Source organism: Danio rerio, chromosome 4 (genome assembly GCF_052040795.2).
Source record: "Danio rerio strain M-AB ecotype USA chromosome 4, GRCz13ab, whole genome shotgun sequence".
Classification (NCBI taxonomy): domain Eukaryota; kingdom Metazoa; phylum Chordata; class Actinopteri; order Cypriniformes; family Danionidae; genus Danio; species Danio rerio.
Genome location: NC_141024.2, coordinates 12,103,046 through 12,120,325, shown reverse-complemented (window position 1 = coordinate 12,120,325; position 17,280 = coordinate 12,103,046). Strand labels below are relative to the sequence as shown.

At 37.5% G+C, this 17,280-nt stretch overlaps 2 protein-coding genes across 8 annotated transcripts in view; one reads left to right on the top strand and one right to left on the bottom strand.

Annotated features, from left to right (window-relative positions):
- net1 (neuroepithelial cell transforming 1) overlaps positions 1–3,731 on the top strand; it is a 29,621-nt gene extending 25,890 nt beyond the window's left edge. For 2 of the 3 annotated variants that reach the window (XM_087246638.1, XM_087246639.1), the window contains exons 5-11: positions 29–91; positions 265–361; positions 451–527; positions 613–870; positions 966–1,136; positions 1,733–1,919; positions 2,013–3,731. In XM_087246638.1, the coding sequence (XP_087102764.1) occupies positions 29–91; positions 265–361; positions 451–527; positions 613–870; positions 966–1,136; positions 1,733–1,919; positions 2,013–2,449 (1,290 nt within the window). In that variant the 3' untranslated portion in view covers positions 2,450–3,731. 3 annotated transcript variants of the gene reach the window in all.
- Positions 1–17,280, bottom strand: part of asb13a.2 (ankyrin repeat and SOCS box containing 13a, tandem duplicate 2) — a 169,571-nt gene that overhangs the window by 75,661 nt on the left and 76,630 nt on the right. The gene's annotated exons all lie outside the window — the stretch shown is intronic.

Genomic DNA, 17,280 nt, shown 5'->3' with positions numbered 1-17,280 from the left:
TGTAACCATTCGTTTTCTGTCTCTCCAGGCAATTTTTGAGTTGTCTCGAGGGGAACAGGACCTGATTGAAGACCTGAAGTTAGCCCGAAAGGTTTGTACATTCTTTTTTTTTGTTAGAACATTCAAAGCAAACAGGCTTAAGCTCTTGGCTGCACTTTAGGAGTTGGACTCTTTGGCCTTCTTCCGTCCTCCATTTATAGCCAAAAGTTTCTGGCTGTAAAATTAGAAGCTGTGCTTATTATTTTTATCATTTTGTGTGTCCAGGCATACCATGACCCAATGCTGAAACTTTCTATTATGTCTGAAGAGGAGTTAACAGCCATCTTTGGAGATTTGGATGCTTACATTCCCCTTCATGAAGGTAAATAACCTACCATATTTACATGACACACCTAATTACTGCGTGAGATAACAAGTAGTGTTAACGTACTTTTTTTTTTACCCTATCAGATCTTCTTGATCAATTGGCAAAGGCCACAGGTACGGATGGCACAGTGAGACAGATCGGCAAGATTGTTGTTGACTGGGTAAGCATCTTTTCGTTGTTCATTATTATGAGGCAAATTAATTGTGGTTCATTCGGAATGTTAAAACTCTCACTTTCCACCACAGCTGCCAAGGTTAAATGCATACAGAGCATACTGTAGCAACCAACTAGCTGCCAAAGCCCTCCTCGATCAGAAGAAACAGGACCCAAGAGTTCAAGACTTCCTGCAGCGCTGCCTTGAGTCACCTTTCAGCAGGAAACTAGACTTATGGAGCTTCCTGGACATCCCTCGCTCACGTTTGGTCAAATACCCTCTTCTTCTGAAAGAGATTTTAAGACACACACCACCAGATCACCCAGACAAAGGAAGTCTTGAGCAAGCGGTAAGAGCAAGCACCGATCTAACAACTGCAGGCCTTCAGATACACTTGTTTTGGGGACATTCGGTTTTAATATTGCCTTCGTTCTTTGTCTCCAGATAAGTGTCATTCAAGCAGTGCTGGCTGACATAAACATGAAGAAAGGGGAGTCAGAATGTCAATACTATATCGATAAGCTGGAATATTTGGAAGACAAGCAGAAAGACCCACGCATTGAGCAGTGCAAGAGCTTGCTTTGCCATGGGGAACTTCGCAACAAAAGTGGCACGGTGAGTTTAACATCCATCACAGTCTAAACCGCTGGAGGCAAATCAGGCTTTTATTCTTGGGAATTAGAAACATAAAGCCACTATATTCCAAATAAGGCTATCAGATGGATTCAATTGGCTTCCTTTGTCTGTCAAGCACATGACACAATAACAGTGGAATCTTTGAAAGTGCCAGGAGAGAAAACTGTTGGTCCCACTTTATATTAAGTGTCCTTAACTACTATGTACTTACATAAAAAATAAGTACAATGTACTTACTGTGTTTATAATGTATTTGAGAACACTTGGGGTGCTTTTGAATTGGGATAGAGGTTGGGTTATGGACAGGTTTGGTGGCATGGGTGGGTTAAGGTGTAAGGGATGGTCAACAGTGTATTTACAAATGTATCTACAAAAGTTAATTACATGTATTTAATCAAGCATAAGTACACAGTAAATACATGTATTTACACAATAAGTACATTGTAACAAACTATTAGTTCCTGTGTAAGTACATATTAGTTAAGGCCACTTAATATAAAATGGGACCAAACTGTTTAATCAGTCTAATGTTCAAATAACATGTTAATAACCAGTGCTCTCTTCTCCCTCTTTAGAAACTGCACGTATTTCTGTTCACCGAGGTTCTGATTCTGACTCGACCTGTGACGCGGAATGACCGCCATTGCTTCCAGGTGTACCGTCAGCCAATCCCAGTCCAGGATCTTGTATTGGAAGACCTGCAGGATGGAGACGTCCGCATGGGAGGATCATTCAGAGGAGCCTTTAGTAACGCTGATAAAGGTAAGTTGACACCTCTTAGTATTGTGTGAATCACACTCTTTCCTTTTTTGTTGTTTCCTTTGGCTCAACTGAATCCTTTTTTTCTCCCTATAGCCAAAAACATTTTCCGGGTGCGCTTCCAGGACGCATCTCAGGGACAGTCGCACACACTGCAGGTCAACGACGTCTTCCACAAGCAACAGTGGCTCAACTGCCTCCGCAATGCCATGTCCACCCAGAAGGATTTGACACTCTCTGAGAATGAGCCCTTGACCACCCCAGCCACCGACGTTTGCGCCAAACGGCGCTCTTCTTCTGTCTCCACTGTCATCCAAATGGATGAAATGGATGAGAACTGTCCACGGGCTGCAGCCTCCGCCCCTTCCTCCCCTAGCTCTGAGGAGCCCCCCAGTCCTACACCCTCCGCCACCTCCACCCTCTCCTCATCCTCATCATCGTCTTCAATATCCGCCCCCATCCCCTCCCGCAAATCCAAAAAGGACAAGCGTTCGCTCTGCCCGTTGGGCAAGAGGAAGGAGACCATGGTGTAGATGGAGTGGCACCATGCGGAGGACTTGTATTTATGTGTGTGTGTATGGTTTTTACAGCAGTGTTTCTGTTACTGTCCACAATGGCAGCTATTACTACCAAATCCCTCCCCCCAGCAAACCCTCCTTGGTCCACATGGGCCGCACCAGTACCAGAAAGACAGTATTTGTGAGGCGACTGTGTGGATCTCAAGGGATTGAAGATTGAAGACGCATCCCAATCACTATGAAACACTTTGATTTGTGTGAAAGCGCAAGATCACACAACTTGTCTTGTTTACTGTTAGTTTGGTCGTTTTATTTTATTAATAATGATTTTTCTTTTTGTAATTAAAGTTTATCTTTTTTTAAACTTCTCAATAAGATATTTACTGTAGCTCTTTTTGTTTTTTAATAAAAGCACTGTGTTTAGCTTTTAGAAGGGAATACCACCCACTGAGAGGGGAAAAAGACCTCCAAAGCAATGAAAATTACTTTGTACTGAGTCTGAACCAAAGCTCTACTGGAAGGCAAGTCTTACAAGTACATTCCCATTAAACAATATTTTATCAGCTCCATTTTATATTTAAATCAGAAGGTATAGTTTTTTTTTTCAAAACAAATGCTATGTCAGTAGCAATATGATTTATACATTTCCAATTGGAAAATTTGCTCTTTTGTTTATACAAAAACCCCAAAATCTGAGCCATATTTGTTTTCCACCCCCTTAAAATGATGGATGACTTTCAATGTAGCATCTTGCATGGAGCTTTACTTGTTGAGTCCTGCCTGTATTATCATGAGGGCCCAGTGCATGTACATGCCTGTCGAAGCAGAAAGTTGATGTAAAGTGGACTGTCGTGTAAAAAGTTGAATGAGGGCTAGAGAAATGTCGAGTTGAGATTTAGAAGGAAGCTTTGGAATAGAGTTGGAAATGACTAGATGGACTTGATGATTGACGCTACTTGATATTAGCAAGCATCCATGGATTTTTGGTTTGCTGTTATTTGTCATTTCGTAGTGTCTTCATGAAGTAGGAACGTTTGAAACACTGGTGTAAAGCCAGGGTGTTGTTTTGAGAAGGAAGATGAAAAGTATGTTTAGGAGAATGAACTGTTAAAGAAGGTTAAAGTATGTTATGACCACTTCAAAAAAAAAAAAAAAAAATGTCTGTAAAAGTGTGTAACCGAAAGGAATAGATGTAAATTATTCAGAAGGACTGCTGTGGACTGTATGTACAGTATGTGGTGTAAAAATCAACTATTAAATGAACAATAAAGGTCTGTGTAAGATTTGCATCTGACAACTGAGTTCTTTCTTTTTTTTCCCTGATGTGAGTTCCTCCACTGCACTACAAATCTAAACGATTTTCCGAGACCTTATGAAACCTATAACACATGCCGATGTGATTATGAGAAAGCTATCTTGAAATTGTTTCCATAAATTCCAGATAGACAGACACTCAATAAACATACAGACACAGAATCACCCACACGCAGGTTAATTAGTTAAACTACTTCTGTGTTTTTCTCTGTTCACAATGAATCACTCAATAGTTTTTTAAATAAATCCGCCAGTGTGGGCCACATGCCTAAATCATCTTCCATTTTTAGCATTTGGATGATTTTCATACTCTGAATCTGTGTCTTATCCAGCTCTACTGCCCTAACCCCCCTCTCCATTTGATCTAGAACTTGGCAGCCGCATAAAGAAAATAAGCCTGTATTAAACAAATACCTTCATTTATCTCCTTGAACCCCCTTCACTGATGGTATTTGCCTCTGGTAATCTCTTTAGTGGGAGGCCCAAAACAAATGTGCTGTCAGGAGTCACTTAGCACGTCCGTTGATTCGCTTTGGAGTTTGGGTTCGAGTAAAACACGGTCACTTTGTTTGTCTGACGATCAATCCTAGAGTTTTGTATGTGAACACTGACGATGCTTCCCAAGAATGCGATCGGTTCTTGTTTAAAGCTAATCTCAACCAACGAGTTCACAGCATGGATTGATTTTATGTGCATTAAGTCATTTGGCAGTTGGATAATCAAAATGGCCTTTCCACGCTTGGCAAGTCTGTTTTTAGGAGGTTCAGGTTTTATGGAGATATTGCCTCATGTCTGCCTTTTAGGGATAACGGAATTTGTTCATTTTTGCCCAGGGAGGCTGTCTGCTGTTGCTGATTTACTTAAAGAAGCAAGGACAATTTTGGGAATAGGCTCATTTTACAACTTCCCTGGAGTTAAACAGTTGAGTTCTACTATTTTTGAGTTCATTCATCCAATCTTTGGGTCGGGCCGGAGCACTTTTAGCTTAGCTTAGCATAAATCTGGAGTTATATTGTGTAATAAGACCAACAAAAAAATGTTAAGTTGATCATTACACGGGAATAAGAGTGTAGTTCCTAGCCATATCCACTTAGAAAATAGCTAATTATCTTTTCCCCTTGGTCTCAGTACGCAATATAAATACAGAAGCTTTATTTAGGTTGTTTTCACATGAAGTCATTGAAGATATGTCTGCCATTCATTTTTACCTTCATACCCTCCATCTGAATTTCGCACATCACCAGAACCACGTCATTGAAAACAACGTCTAGGAAATTGATCCAAAGATGTTTTTTTATTTAGCAAGAGGCTAATAGTCTAATCCAGAGGTGCCCAAACACGGTCCTGGAGCTCCAGTGTCCTGCAGATTTTAGCTCCAACTTACCTCAACACACAAGGACGGATGTTTCTAGAAAGCCTAGTTTGACTAGCTATGTCTGGTTGGGGTCGAAACTTAACTTTGCAGTACACCAGCCCTCAAGCACCGAATTTGGGCACCCTTGGTCTAATCCAATTCAATGGTTTATGCTAAGCTAAAATGGTAAAACGGTTTAACTCCAAGGGGGTTGTAAAGTGAGCCTGTTTCCAAAAAATGTTTAATAAACTTTAATAATAGGAGACGTATAACCTCTCCAGGGTCAGCAAATGGTCGCAGGCATTTACAAGCATTTGGGTTATCATAAAGAGTTTCCTCTTGTTGCTCTTGACATTGTTCCTCATGTTACAGCATTTATTGAGTCTACTGGGAGGAAGTCAAACAAACAGATGATGGTCAGTTTACAACTGCCAACAGACAAAACATTTACCAGTAACTGAGCGCATTTAGAAGGGGGTTCGGGAGATGATGGCCTTTCCATAGAACTATTCCAAATTTAACAACACTTGGGTCTAATTTTGTGCGAAAACAATCTGGCAACAAAGGCCTTGAAGAGGCTACGTGTTGTCTAAACAGCCACTTGAACAGTCGCTGAATTAGCACCTACCCCCTTGAGTGTCTAAACAAGCATAAGGACTCTTGGCTCCAGAGTAAATCATTACGGTTACATAAGCGAGTGTGTCTTCTCTGTGTGGCTCCTACATGATTGGGGTTATGTAACATCTGACAAAGACTAACACAGATTTAATCTTGTAATAAAAACCTTATAGGTAAAACGTTCTCATGTTGTTATAAGTAATGATGGATCGACACAAACTTTGGGTGTAATCTTTGGTTTAGATTAGCCTTTATCCACATTGGGAATTGCAGTTGCAGTGGAGATGACAAAGGGTCATCTGATCATGCATGAAAAACTGAAAATGAGGATTATTAAAGGATTACTTTAAAACCAAAATTAAAATAAATCACATTATGTCATACTGTTCCAATTCTGTTAGACTTTCATTTGTCATTAGCTATGTTTTACTTCCAAAGATACGAATTAGGCCCTATTTGCACTAATACGTTTTAGTTTTAGTTTTCAAACGGCGTTTAGGATGAAAATGATCCACGTCCACACTGACGTTTCATCCAGCTTTTCTGAAAAGATCTTCGTCTACAATATACCTCTGAAAACGCACATCACATGAGCACATACACACTCTCGTATACACTGCAGCATATGCGCACGTCTGAGCTCCAGGCAGTCAGCGGGTGCTTTGAGCACACCTCCTCAGGTGAGAGCAGCGCACATCAGACTGTTCATCAAGGATCTACCGCTGGATGACATCTCACTAAAGTTGTTAAACCTGATATTTAATTAATCTTGTGTTTATCTAATGACTCTTTGGTCTTTTGAATCTATTGTTCTCAGGTAATGTGTTTGGCTGAGCTCAAAGATAAGTTAATATATTAAATTATGTAACCACGTACACTGATTCCACACATTTGACTGACTGCTATATTGTATAAACTTATTGTACATTATAGTCATATATAATGGCCATTATTGATTATTTAAAATTATATTCAGAGAAAGAGAAAGGGTATGTTTCATATTTTCAATGAAAATGAAAGGAGGCAGTAATATTATAGGCTCCGTTTTGTCAAGACCAACTTGTCAATCACTTTAGAAGACAAGCACAATCTGACAAAGCATTATTCAAAGGATGTTCATGTGTAGAACGGCCATAATTAAGGTTGATGTTGTGATCTCATTCCTTTCAATTAGATTGGGTAACCTGAATATTTTGTGTGATTTTGAATGTTTAGAATAGAAACTTATGAGATGGTTATTGTTTTTTGTATTCCAAACATGTAATTTAATGGTAAGCTAGGCTAACAGTTTTGGAGAATTTGATGTTTTCTCATTCACACAGAATGCCTGAGCATACTGCCCTAGAGTTGTTTTAAAAATGGCCATCAAGTGAAATGACTTGCCTTAAAGGGACTTTAGGCATGGTTAAAAAAACTATTGTATTCACTATAAATTACTTTACTATTTCTTTATGTGGCATCAATAATCCTTCCATGATCATGCTCCATTTGGAAGGGTTCTTGCCTATGCCCTAATACCTTTGAAATAGTGACTCCGAAGGGTAATCTAATAATAATTGGTGCAAAGAGAGATGAGTGATCTCTCACTTCTGCTAATGCAGATCAACAATTTTAATGACATCACTCTGCACTTCACTTTCTCATCCAATATTCTGTCCAATCCAAAGCTGTGTCTCTTTTCAAAGGCTGCATCCTGCGAAGGATGCAGACGTCAAAGATGAGTCATTGAAGTCCACACAAGCCGAACCGAGCATTTTGAAATGAGATGATCTAGCCCAGGGATGTCCAAACTCGCTCCTGGAGGGCCGGTGTCCTGCATAGTTTAGCTCCAACTTCCTCCAACACACCTGCCTGGAAGTCTAGTATACCTAGAAAGAGTTTGATAAGCTGGTTCAGGTTTGTTTAATTGGGGCTGAAACTAATATATGCAGGATACTGGCCCTCCAGGACTGAGTTTGGACACCACTGATCTAGCCTAATAAATGTTGTAATGACTTTTTTAATGATTTTAAAACTTACTTTAAGCAATCTGAAGGCAAAGCAAGGTTTACAGAAGCTGGAAATATATTTCCTTTGATCCAGACATGTATATATAAAAATGTAAACTTTATATAAAATCACTCTTTAGTAAGACATGTGATACTCTTTGTTTTTTAACATGAGTTTAGATATCCAAGTAAAATAAACCTTATTCATACATTTAATCTGGAGTTTTCTTTTAAAAGCGCCCTGCCGTTATCAGCAAGCAATGAATTTTGGGAAATTCGAGATCGCAAAGGATCAACAGTTTGTGTTCTTCAGCAACTAGGAAGCCAAGCAATTTTGAGGCTGCACTTGAATAAGCCTTAGAATTATTTTGAAATGAGACAGTCTTGGTCGCGCCGCGATGAAGCAGCCCCCTTCGAATGCATGCTTCAGAGCATGCAGCCTCTAAAATGAGGCTCAAGTTTCTCTAGAAACTGAAACGTTCCTCCTACTACACTACAGACAGACGCTAGAGCTGAAATCAGCTAGTTGTTCACACAATGACCACTTTCAATATGCTGACTGGCTCTTAGAGCCCTACACAAGGAAACAATTCAGACAGTGTAAATATGCTTTCCATTGAGATAAATGAAGTCTGGCTTCACATTAGAGTCACGTGAACTATTTGATGGTCATACACAATCTGAAAGCCAGCTGCACACATTTGCAGACACTAGCATAAACAAAAGGTCTCCATATGTAGGACGAACAGCACAAAAGTCATCTTATCGTTGACTGCCTTGTCTTATCTGTAGTGGAGTTAAAGACTGACTGACATACAGTAAGTTAGCGTGCATTTACTTGGCACACTCTGGGACACTCTGAATGGGGTATGTAGAAAGAACATGACTTCATCCACCCAGAGGTGCTACAGAAAACAACACCTAGATACACAAAACCAGCAGCTTCCGATCTAAAGCTGGGAACTGGTGTCAACTTCTCATTAGTGATGTGAATACTAGCCAAAGATTAACATCCCATTTATTCTCCTTCTCATTTCTTGTAAATGATATTGTTTTCAAAAGGCTACACAAATGAAAAAACCAACAACAATGACCCAATGTGGATGGCACACGTGTTTTGTATACACGTGCAGATGACTCTCCAGTACTTTACCTTCACAATAGTTGGGGAAGAAATTTAATCATTTAAAATTAATAAATTGTAAACAATGTTTTAAATAATTTCGAAGCCTTTTAGGCAATGGTAACATCTCTGATCTAAAAATACCCAGTCAATGGTGTTAACCTTCAAATGAAATTTACTTGTATAGAGCTTTTCCCAATAATAGTCATTCTGAAGCAGCTCCGCTAAAGGCGCACATCACTACATTACAGCCATATAAATGTAAATATATTTAAATACATTAAAGTATATGAATGTGATCAGATTAAATCAGAGTTTGCCATTTGTTAGAAAATCATTTAACACTGTTCCGTTTTTTTGAATGCCGATTGGACATGCTCAGTCCAGCTTGATCTCACGAGAAAACGTAAGTGTTTTACGTTTTGCCAGTTTAGTGGCTAATTGTAGTCGTACGAAATTGTAAGATTTTAAAAAACAGGCGTGGCACCTAACCCCACCCCTAAACCAAACCGTCATTGGGTGATGAGCAAATCGCACTAAATTGTACGAATTAGATTGTAAGAATTCATACGAATTAGCCACTAAATCAAAAAGTTACGAATTGCCGTGAGATTACGTTGGTTCAGTCAGGTGAAAACACAACACAATGATCCAACAAACTTGGACACACTTGCTTATTGGGGTTTATCTGTGTGGTGTAAATTTGTCTTTAGGGTTAGTGAAGGATATTGAATCTGTACACATCATACACAAAACTTCTGTATTTACTCCTGATTTCACTCAACGCAAGGAGAGTCAGTCAGTCAGTCAGTCAGCGAATGGGAAAGGAAGGTAATGTTACATTTCTGAAAAAGTACTAATGTGTTACTTTATTAGTTACTTGATGATTAGGTAACTCATCACATAGGCTAGGTTGTTTTCCCCCAACACTGATCTTTAAGGTGTAACAAACTTATTCAAATTTCCTCAAAAGGCTTTTTATCCATGCGGAGAAATGCATGAGAGGAAATGATAATGAGGTCCATCTTAATGGCAAAAATGTTGAAACTGATGGCACGCTGTGGATAGAAACCTGACTCAAAGCTCACTTTAGTGATGAAAACAAATTAAACTTATTATGGGCTAATGGTAAACACTATTTATGATGGAGAAGAGACTAAACCCAAAATGTGCAGAAAATTTACTATGTACTTTTACTATATCATATTGTTTAAATAATAATTATTTATTTTAAATGAACACCCCATTTTTTAATTTATTTTATATTATTTTTGAAGTACGCTCAATGTTCAATTAGTTAAAAGGGTTTTATTACTGTTGAATCCATTTAGCCAGTCTTCAGGTCTGGCGGGAGCACTTTTAGCTTAGCTTAGCATAGACCATTAAATCAGATTAGACCATTAGCATCTTGCTCATGAAAAATCACAAAAAATGTTTTGATAGTTTTCCTATTTTCAGTGAGACTCTTCTGAAGTTACTAGTGTTGTCATGATGCTGAATTTTGGTACCAATAGGTAATGAAGTTTTAAAAATGTCTATTTCCCGCTAACATTAAATCACTTGAAATGAGAAATGACTGCAATAAGTGGTGAAAGTCTTCGAAGTCACTGATATTTACATGAAAAACACAGATACAGGGACACTGGACTGTTTCAAAGCCGCGAAGATCAGTCAATTCATCAGCAGATAATCAGCAGTTATGCGTTTTTAAAATTTTAGTACCGATTGGTACCATATTTTCAGTATCGTGACGACACTAGCAGTTACATCAAGTACTAAGACTGATGGAAAATGAAAAGTTGCTATTTTAAAGGTTGCTATGGCTAGGAACTATACTCTCATAATAGTCAAGCAACTTTGCTGTCATACCATGGCTGTAAAAAGTGCAATGATATTACGCAGCGCTGCTATCTAGCTACAGCTAGGCACTATTTATGCTAAAAGTCTATTCCGATTCAATAATTTATGCTTAGCTAAGCTAAAAGTGCATCTGCCAGACCTGGAGATCAGCTGAAAGATAATAAGAAATGGTCAAATACAACTGTTTAACTCTAGATAGTTGTAAAATGAGCCTATTTTCAAAAATTTACAGTGTTTCTTTAATGTAATGTGTATTTATATAGCGCATTTATTGTGTATGATGTGTATTTTAATCAAGAGTTTTAATGACCACAGAGAGTCAGAACTTCAGTTTAATCTCATTCGAAAGACGATGCTTACTGACAGTATAGTGTCCAGTGTACTGGGGCATTAGGACTTGCACAGACTGCAGGTTGGCCTCACTAACACCACTTCCAACAGCAATCTAGTTTGCCCATGAGGTCTACCATCCAGGTACTGACCAGGCTCAGCCCTGCTTAGCTTCAGTGAGTAACCACTCTTGGGCTGCAGGGTGATATGGCTGTGACATTTTAATGTGTATAAATTACAATAATGTTTTTAAAATATACAACAGGTCTCACACGTTAGCGAACCAAATGCACCACAATCTGTCAATCACTCCACCAACATTATCCAAGACCAAAAGATGATCCAAAGAAGATCGGCGACTCCAATCAAATCTAGATTCCTATCATTCGCATGATATTCATATATGATCTGTTCCTGAATTTCACTTGTTGCACAAATTGAGATTTATTTACCGGCCACAATTAAACAACAAATTTTACATCTTATGCAAGCGGATCCATTCCTGACAGGAGTTACGGCCAAACCGTGAGTCAGTTTGTCACGACAGTTCCAGGGAATCTCCCATTTTTCACTTCTCTCTCAGCATGTGTGATTACCACATATTACACTGTCATCAGGATAGATCGCTTTCATTTCTGTGCTAAAGTCTTGTATAAAAATGCATTTAGCAGATTCTTCATTATGCTGATCTGTCAAGCTTTATATACACACGAACACACAAGATAGATTTCTCTCTAACTTACTTTCCTAAGTTTAACTCTTTACTTGTTTTGTTCCTGTGTTGTAGAAACTACCTTTCTTTATGTGATACTTACTGTTATTATCATTATACATTGTCGTCAGTGTCAGGACCACACCTACTGTACTCCCATCTTAAGACAATTACATAACAATGAACAGTACAGCCCAGGCTTACAGTATATGTGTGTGCATATGCTGCCAATACACCAACTTGCATAAAGACTGAAGCACATAATGATGGTGTTGTTGATACAAGATTAGGAAAATATATGAAGATGAAAATCAGTTTGTCTACTTTATTTTGTAGGTGTGACGTTTTGGAACCATTTTTAATACACTAAAAGTGTAACATTTGCCATTGAAAGAAATTCCATTGACAGTGATAGCAACAATATTTGTGTGATAAAATTTGTTGTTGTGGTTGTATGAAATAGTAAAATAATTGAATATTTATCTCTACATATAGCTATACATTTACATAGCAAATAATAAGAGTTTTAATAATTATGGAAAAATATGTTTAAAATATGAAAGATGCATTGACTACTGTTAGAGTTTACATTTGAAGTAATACTCATGATATAATGGAATTCTATAACCAATAAATAAACAGTGCACAAGAATATGATGCACAAGTTATGCATTTATTGTATTATTGATAAAAGTTGATGGCGACATGATGGCTCAGTGGTTAGCACTGTGGCCTCACAGAAAAAAAAAGTTGCTGGTTCGAGTCCTGGCACTGCATTTTCTTACAATACATGCAAAAAAAAACGGAACACATTGGAAATGTTCCAAGGGGACTCTAAAATGTGACGGACGCTTCTGTGCCGTGACGTTCAGTACTGTGACGCTCAGAGAAGTTGTAGGTGATCTTTAAAAGGTAAGTTTTTTTGTTTGTTTATTTTAATATCCTGATTCCCTTGTCCTTTTTATTTTATTAGCCTAAATAACCATAATCTAGCCAGGTCTGTCACGTTTTAAAAATGCATATAGCTTTCGTTAAACTCTCTTGGCCACCGTACATTCAATCATATACAATTATTGATTATATTTGAGTGATTAAATACACTGTGTGTTTATTTTTATTTTGTTTACAATAATAGTCTTACAAGTCTTACAGATTACACTGAAAGGAAACATCCCAGTGGTTTGGATTTGTATCCATTATGGAAATGAAAGTCAAGTTTCACTACAGGATTGATTGAAGCTGACAGATATAGAAACTTGCAAGATTTTGAAAACAGAAACGATACTGTCTTCATTAAAAAAAATCTTGCTGCCTTCATTTTTTTTAGTTGAATCAAATGAATTTTTCTAGTCATCTCAACTTACATCAATCAAACTGACTAAAAAAGTGAAGTTCAGCTTTCTATAACAATTCATTTCTTGAAACTCGGTTAACGTTTTAAAATGAGTTAAAGCAACATCAAAATATTTGTTGTCTTGACTTTGTCATTACATTTTTTAGTGTTTCTCATTTTATTTTATTTTATTTTTAGCAAGTTTACTTGTTTCGAAAAAAAGATAATGCTTCCTATAATCCGTTTCCCCTTTTCATGCCAAAACTCGGACACAAAACAAGCCAACATTAAACCTTAATCTCTCTGCTTAAATAAATGCTGTGTCAGATAACAGCAAATAAAACAACAATGCTGGTGCAATTCATCATTTCAGCCGTTCCTTCTCTTTCCATTGCACAAAATCAGCTCGAAAGTGTGTAAATTTAGTAGCATGACATCACTTTGTACATGACTAAGGACTTTAATTTAGTAATAAATCCATCAACGCGCACTTTTGCATGAAACGCAATGTCCCTTGGCATCAGTGGAGAGAATTATGTTTATTACAAAAGCAACGTGAGCCTGCTGTACTTTTCATTTCCTTCAAGAATACCTGATGGCTTAGAGAAATTTAAAGATGCAGCTTTGGTTTTGGGCTTGACCTTCGGCCCGCGCTGTGTTCTCATCCACAGTTAGTTATAGTCCTGAGGATAAACCCTAAACCCTTGTGTCCGTATGGGAATGCTGAATGTTCCATCTGGAAAAACAAAAACCTGCACGTAGCCCTCGTCTCATCCTCGAAGCTACCTTTGTCTTATGTAACATATTGCATAGATTTTGATTGCGTCTGCTGGTGATTGTGCAGAGTTTGCGTCTGTTTGTATGAGCAGAGCTTTATCTTTTGGTGGGTCTGCGTCGAGTAATAAACAAAAACACATTTATTGGAGAAAAACAAGGTGTTGTTGGCCTTCATTTTTAAAATGCGGGTTTAATATTAAACTTTCAACTCTCCATTTGTTTAAATTCAGTAGGCTTCACAGATTTATAACATTTAATACTTGATTTAATTGGCTTAGAAACACTTATGGTTCATACGATGCTTTCATTTTCTCAGGAGATAGACATCACAAATATTGATTTATACTTCAGTTGTTGGTTTTTAAACTGTCTGCTGATTCCTCTCGCTCAATAAATTGGTCTGAGACACAAACACAAGTGATTATTTTTGGTCATGTTCAACTTTAAAATGAACTAAGAACTATGTTTCATGTGTTTAAGGTCAGTTCAGTTACAGCTACAGGTTGTTGTGACAAAAAAAAAAAAAACTAAAAATGTTAAGTATATAGAATATATCTACCAAATATCAATAAATGTCTCATGGTGCACATTGTATGGGTCAAAAAGATAAAAAAATCTTTAAAAAGATCAGGTTCTATGAATATATTTAACACATTGCATTGAACATCTACACATGGACATCATCTATATAATATACATCTGCTGGTTATCTATGTTTATATATAATAACTTGAACAGTTAAAAATTAAAACTATTTGTAGCTAATAAAGTTATGGTAACTAATACCAATAACCTTTCCTAATTTGATTGTAATGCAGTAGTGTGCACTTTATTCAATTCAATTCAATTTACAGCAGCTTTGAAAGAATAATCATTGTGAAAAGCGCTCTACAAATACACTTGAATTGAATTGTATTTTTTTTTTAAATAATTTTCTTATCATTGATACATTTTCAAGAGTTCACACTAAGTTAATGCTTGATACTAATTGCAGGTTTAGGCCTGAGATTCAAATGCTTGAGCCCAGGGCTCCCTCCAGGTTAGTTAGTATAGAAGAGGGTCCAAGCTCTGGTGGGTCTCGAGAGCTCCTCTAGTATAGAAAGGAAAGAGAAGGAGATGGGGTGGATGGGGGAATTCTTTAAAAACAAAGATGAGAGGGCCAAAGAAAACGGGTTATTTATGTAAGCTTGAAATTGTCTGGTTGATCATATGATTGTTTGATGTGAGACCAGCTGGTCAATTGTAGTGTGTAATCCTCTTCAAATTTCTTTATAAAACTTCACAAAATGTAATTTTTGATTAGCTTTTTTTTTTTCGATTAATATTTATTTATATTGCACTTTTACATAGTAGATTGTGTCAAAGCGGTTTAACAGAAGTTGTAGTAAATTGAAACTGTGTAAGTCCAGTTTTCAGACTTGAAGTTCTGCTAAGAGCATAATTAGCATAATGAAGATCAAGTATTAAATTAAGCATCATTTTTAAACCTTAAAAAACGATTCTCTCATTAATTTATTGATTTGATTATTTAATTGATTTGAATCGTCAGATTCCAGATGTCCAAATATTTATTTCATTATAGATTTATTCCACAGGTAAAGTATAAATCTCTATTTTTTTTTTAAATTGGCACTTATGATTGATCTTGTGGTCCAGTGTCACAAATAGGCCTACAGTACATTATATTCATTTAATAATACAGAGGAACTGTTCTGCATTAAGTAAAAACAATTGGACTGAGAATAAATCAGAGCCATTTGTAAACATTCATTCATTTTCTTGTCGGCTTAGTCCCTTTATTAATCCGGGGTCGCCACAGCGGAATGACCGCCAACTCATCCAGCAAGTTTTTATGCAGCGGATGCCCTTCCAGCCGCAACCCATCTCTGGGAAACATCCACACACACATTCACACACTCATACACTACAGACAATTTAGCCTACCCAATTCACCTGTACCGCATGTCTTTGGACTGTGGGGGAAACCGGAGCACCCGGAGGAAACCCACGCGAAGGCAGGGAGAACATGCAAACTCCACACAGAAACACCAACTGAGCCGAGGTTCGAACCAGCGACTCAGCGACCTTCTGTGAGAGGCGTCAGCACTACCTACTGCACCTCTGCCTTGCCCCATTTGTAAAGATTTCATACTAAATATTCACATTGATTGCAACATTATTTCCTCATATGATGAGATTAATAGTGGACTGTACTGATCTACAAAATGTGTTATTTCCCATCATACTTCAGTTTTCAGTAACATTATTTTAATGTATAATTCCCGCTATTAGCAAGCCATTAACTAAGGCTATTAGTTCAAAGTACTAAGTTTCTGCATAATACCATACCGATACCAAAACCCAGCTACCTTACTAGTAGAGATGAGAGATGTAGAATAAGATCTAATGAGATCAGAAACATTTGTGAACATTGCATACTAAATATTCACATTAATTGCAACCTTTCATGACACTTCAATTTTCAGTAACACTATGTTAAATGTAAAATACACACCTTTAACAAACTATTAACCAAGGTTATAACTTCAAAGTACTAATGAACTGCATAATAAAAGTAAGGTAGTTGTTGGGTTTTGGTATCAGGTATAGGATTAGAGGTTTAGAACAAGATCAATGGCGGCCGCTGGGGCGACCCCTAATAAATCAGGGACTAAGCCAAAGGAACATGAACAAACAAGATCATATTTTATAAGTACTACAAATAATTAGCATATTAAAGGAAGGTAGTAAGTAGTTAACAGTGGGAGTTGTGCCAACTAAAGTGTTATCCAATGTTGCATGATATTTTATGGATATCTCATTTACTCCCATCAATAATATTGATTAAAATTGAGTATGTTGCGATTTATTTTTCTCAGCTCTATAAAATAAGTTAAAGTTCTCACATGTATATCTCTCTGTATAGTAGTGTCAGTGTCATGGTTATATAAGAGCAGAAGGAGGGCTGATAAAATCACCTCATGAACAGACATTCTGCTCCTCCTAAAAGGAAAAAAATCCACCCTAAAACAGACCAAAATGATTCAACTGAAACTACCATCATCACCAGACCACCCATTTCTCAAACACCAGACACCAAAAATAGCCCTCAACAGTGTGTTTTCCTGAAACTCCAAGATAAAAAGTCAGATTTAGACTAGTAGTGATTGAGGCTGTAATTGTGTGTGAGGAGCAGGACTGAGGGACGGGTGGAGCCGGACAGAGTCGACTGAACACAGTCCAAATCAAACACACAAATCGCTGGGGGTCTGTTTTCCCTGTGAGAGAGTCATCGGGGCTTCCTGTTTAAACAGATTTTGAGCTTCAGACAGTGATGAAGACCCGGCACTATTGTTTTCCACTGACCTCAGCGTCCACCGACTCCAATCTGTCTCTTCTCAAGACCCAGAGGGCTCACAAAATACAGAAAAATGAAG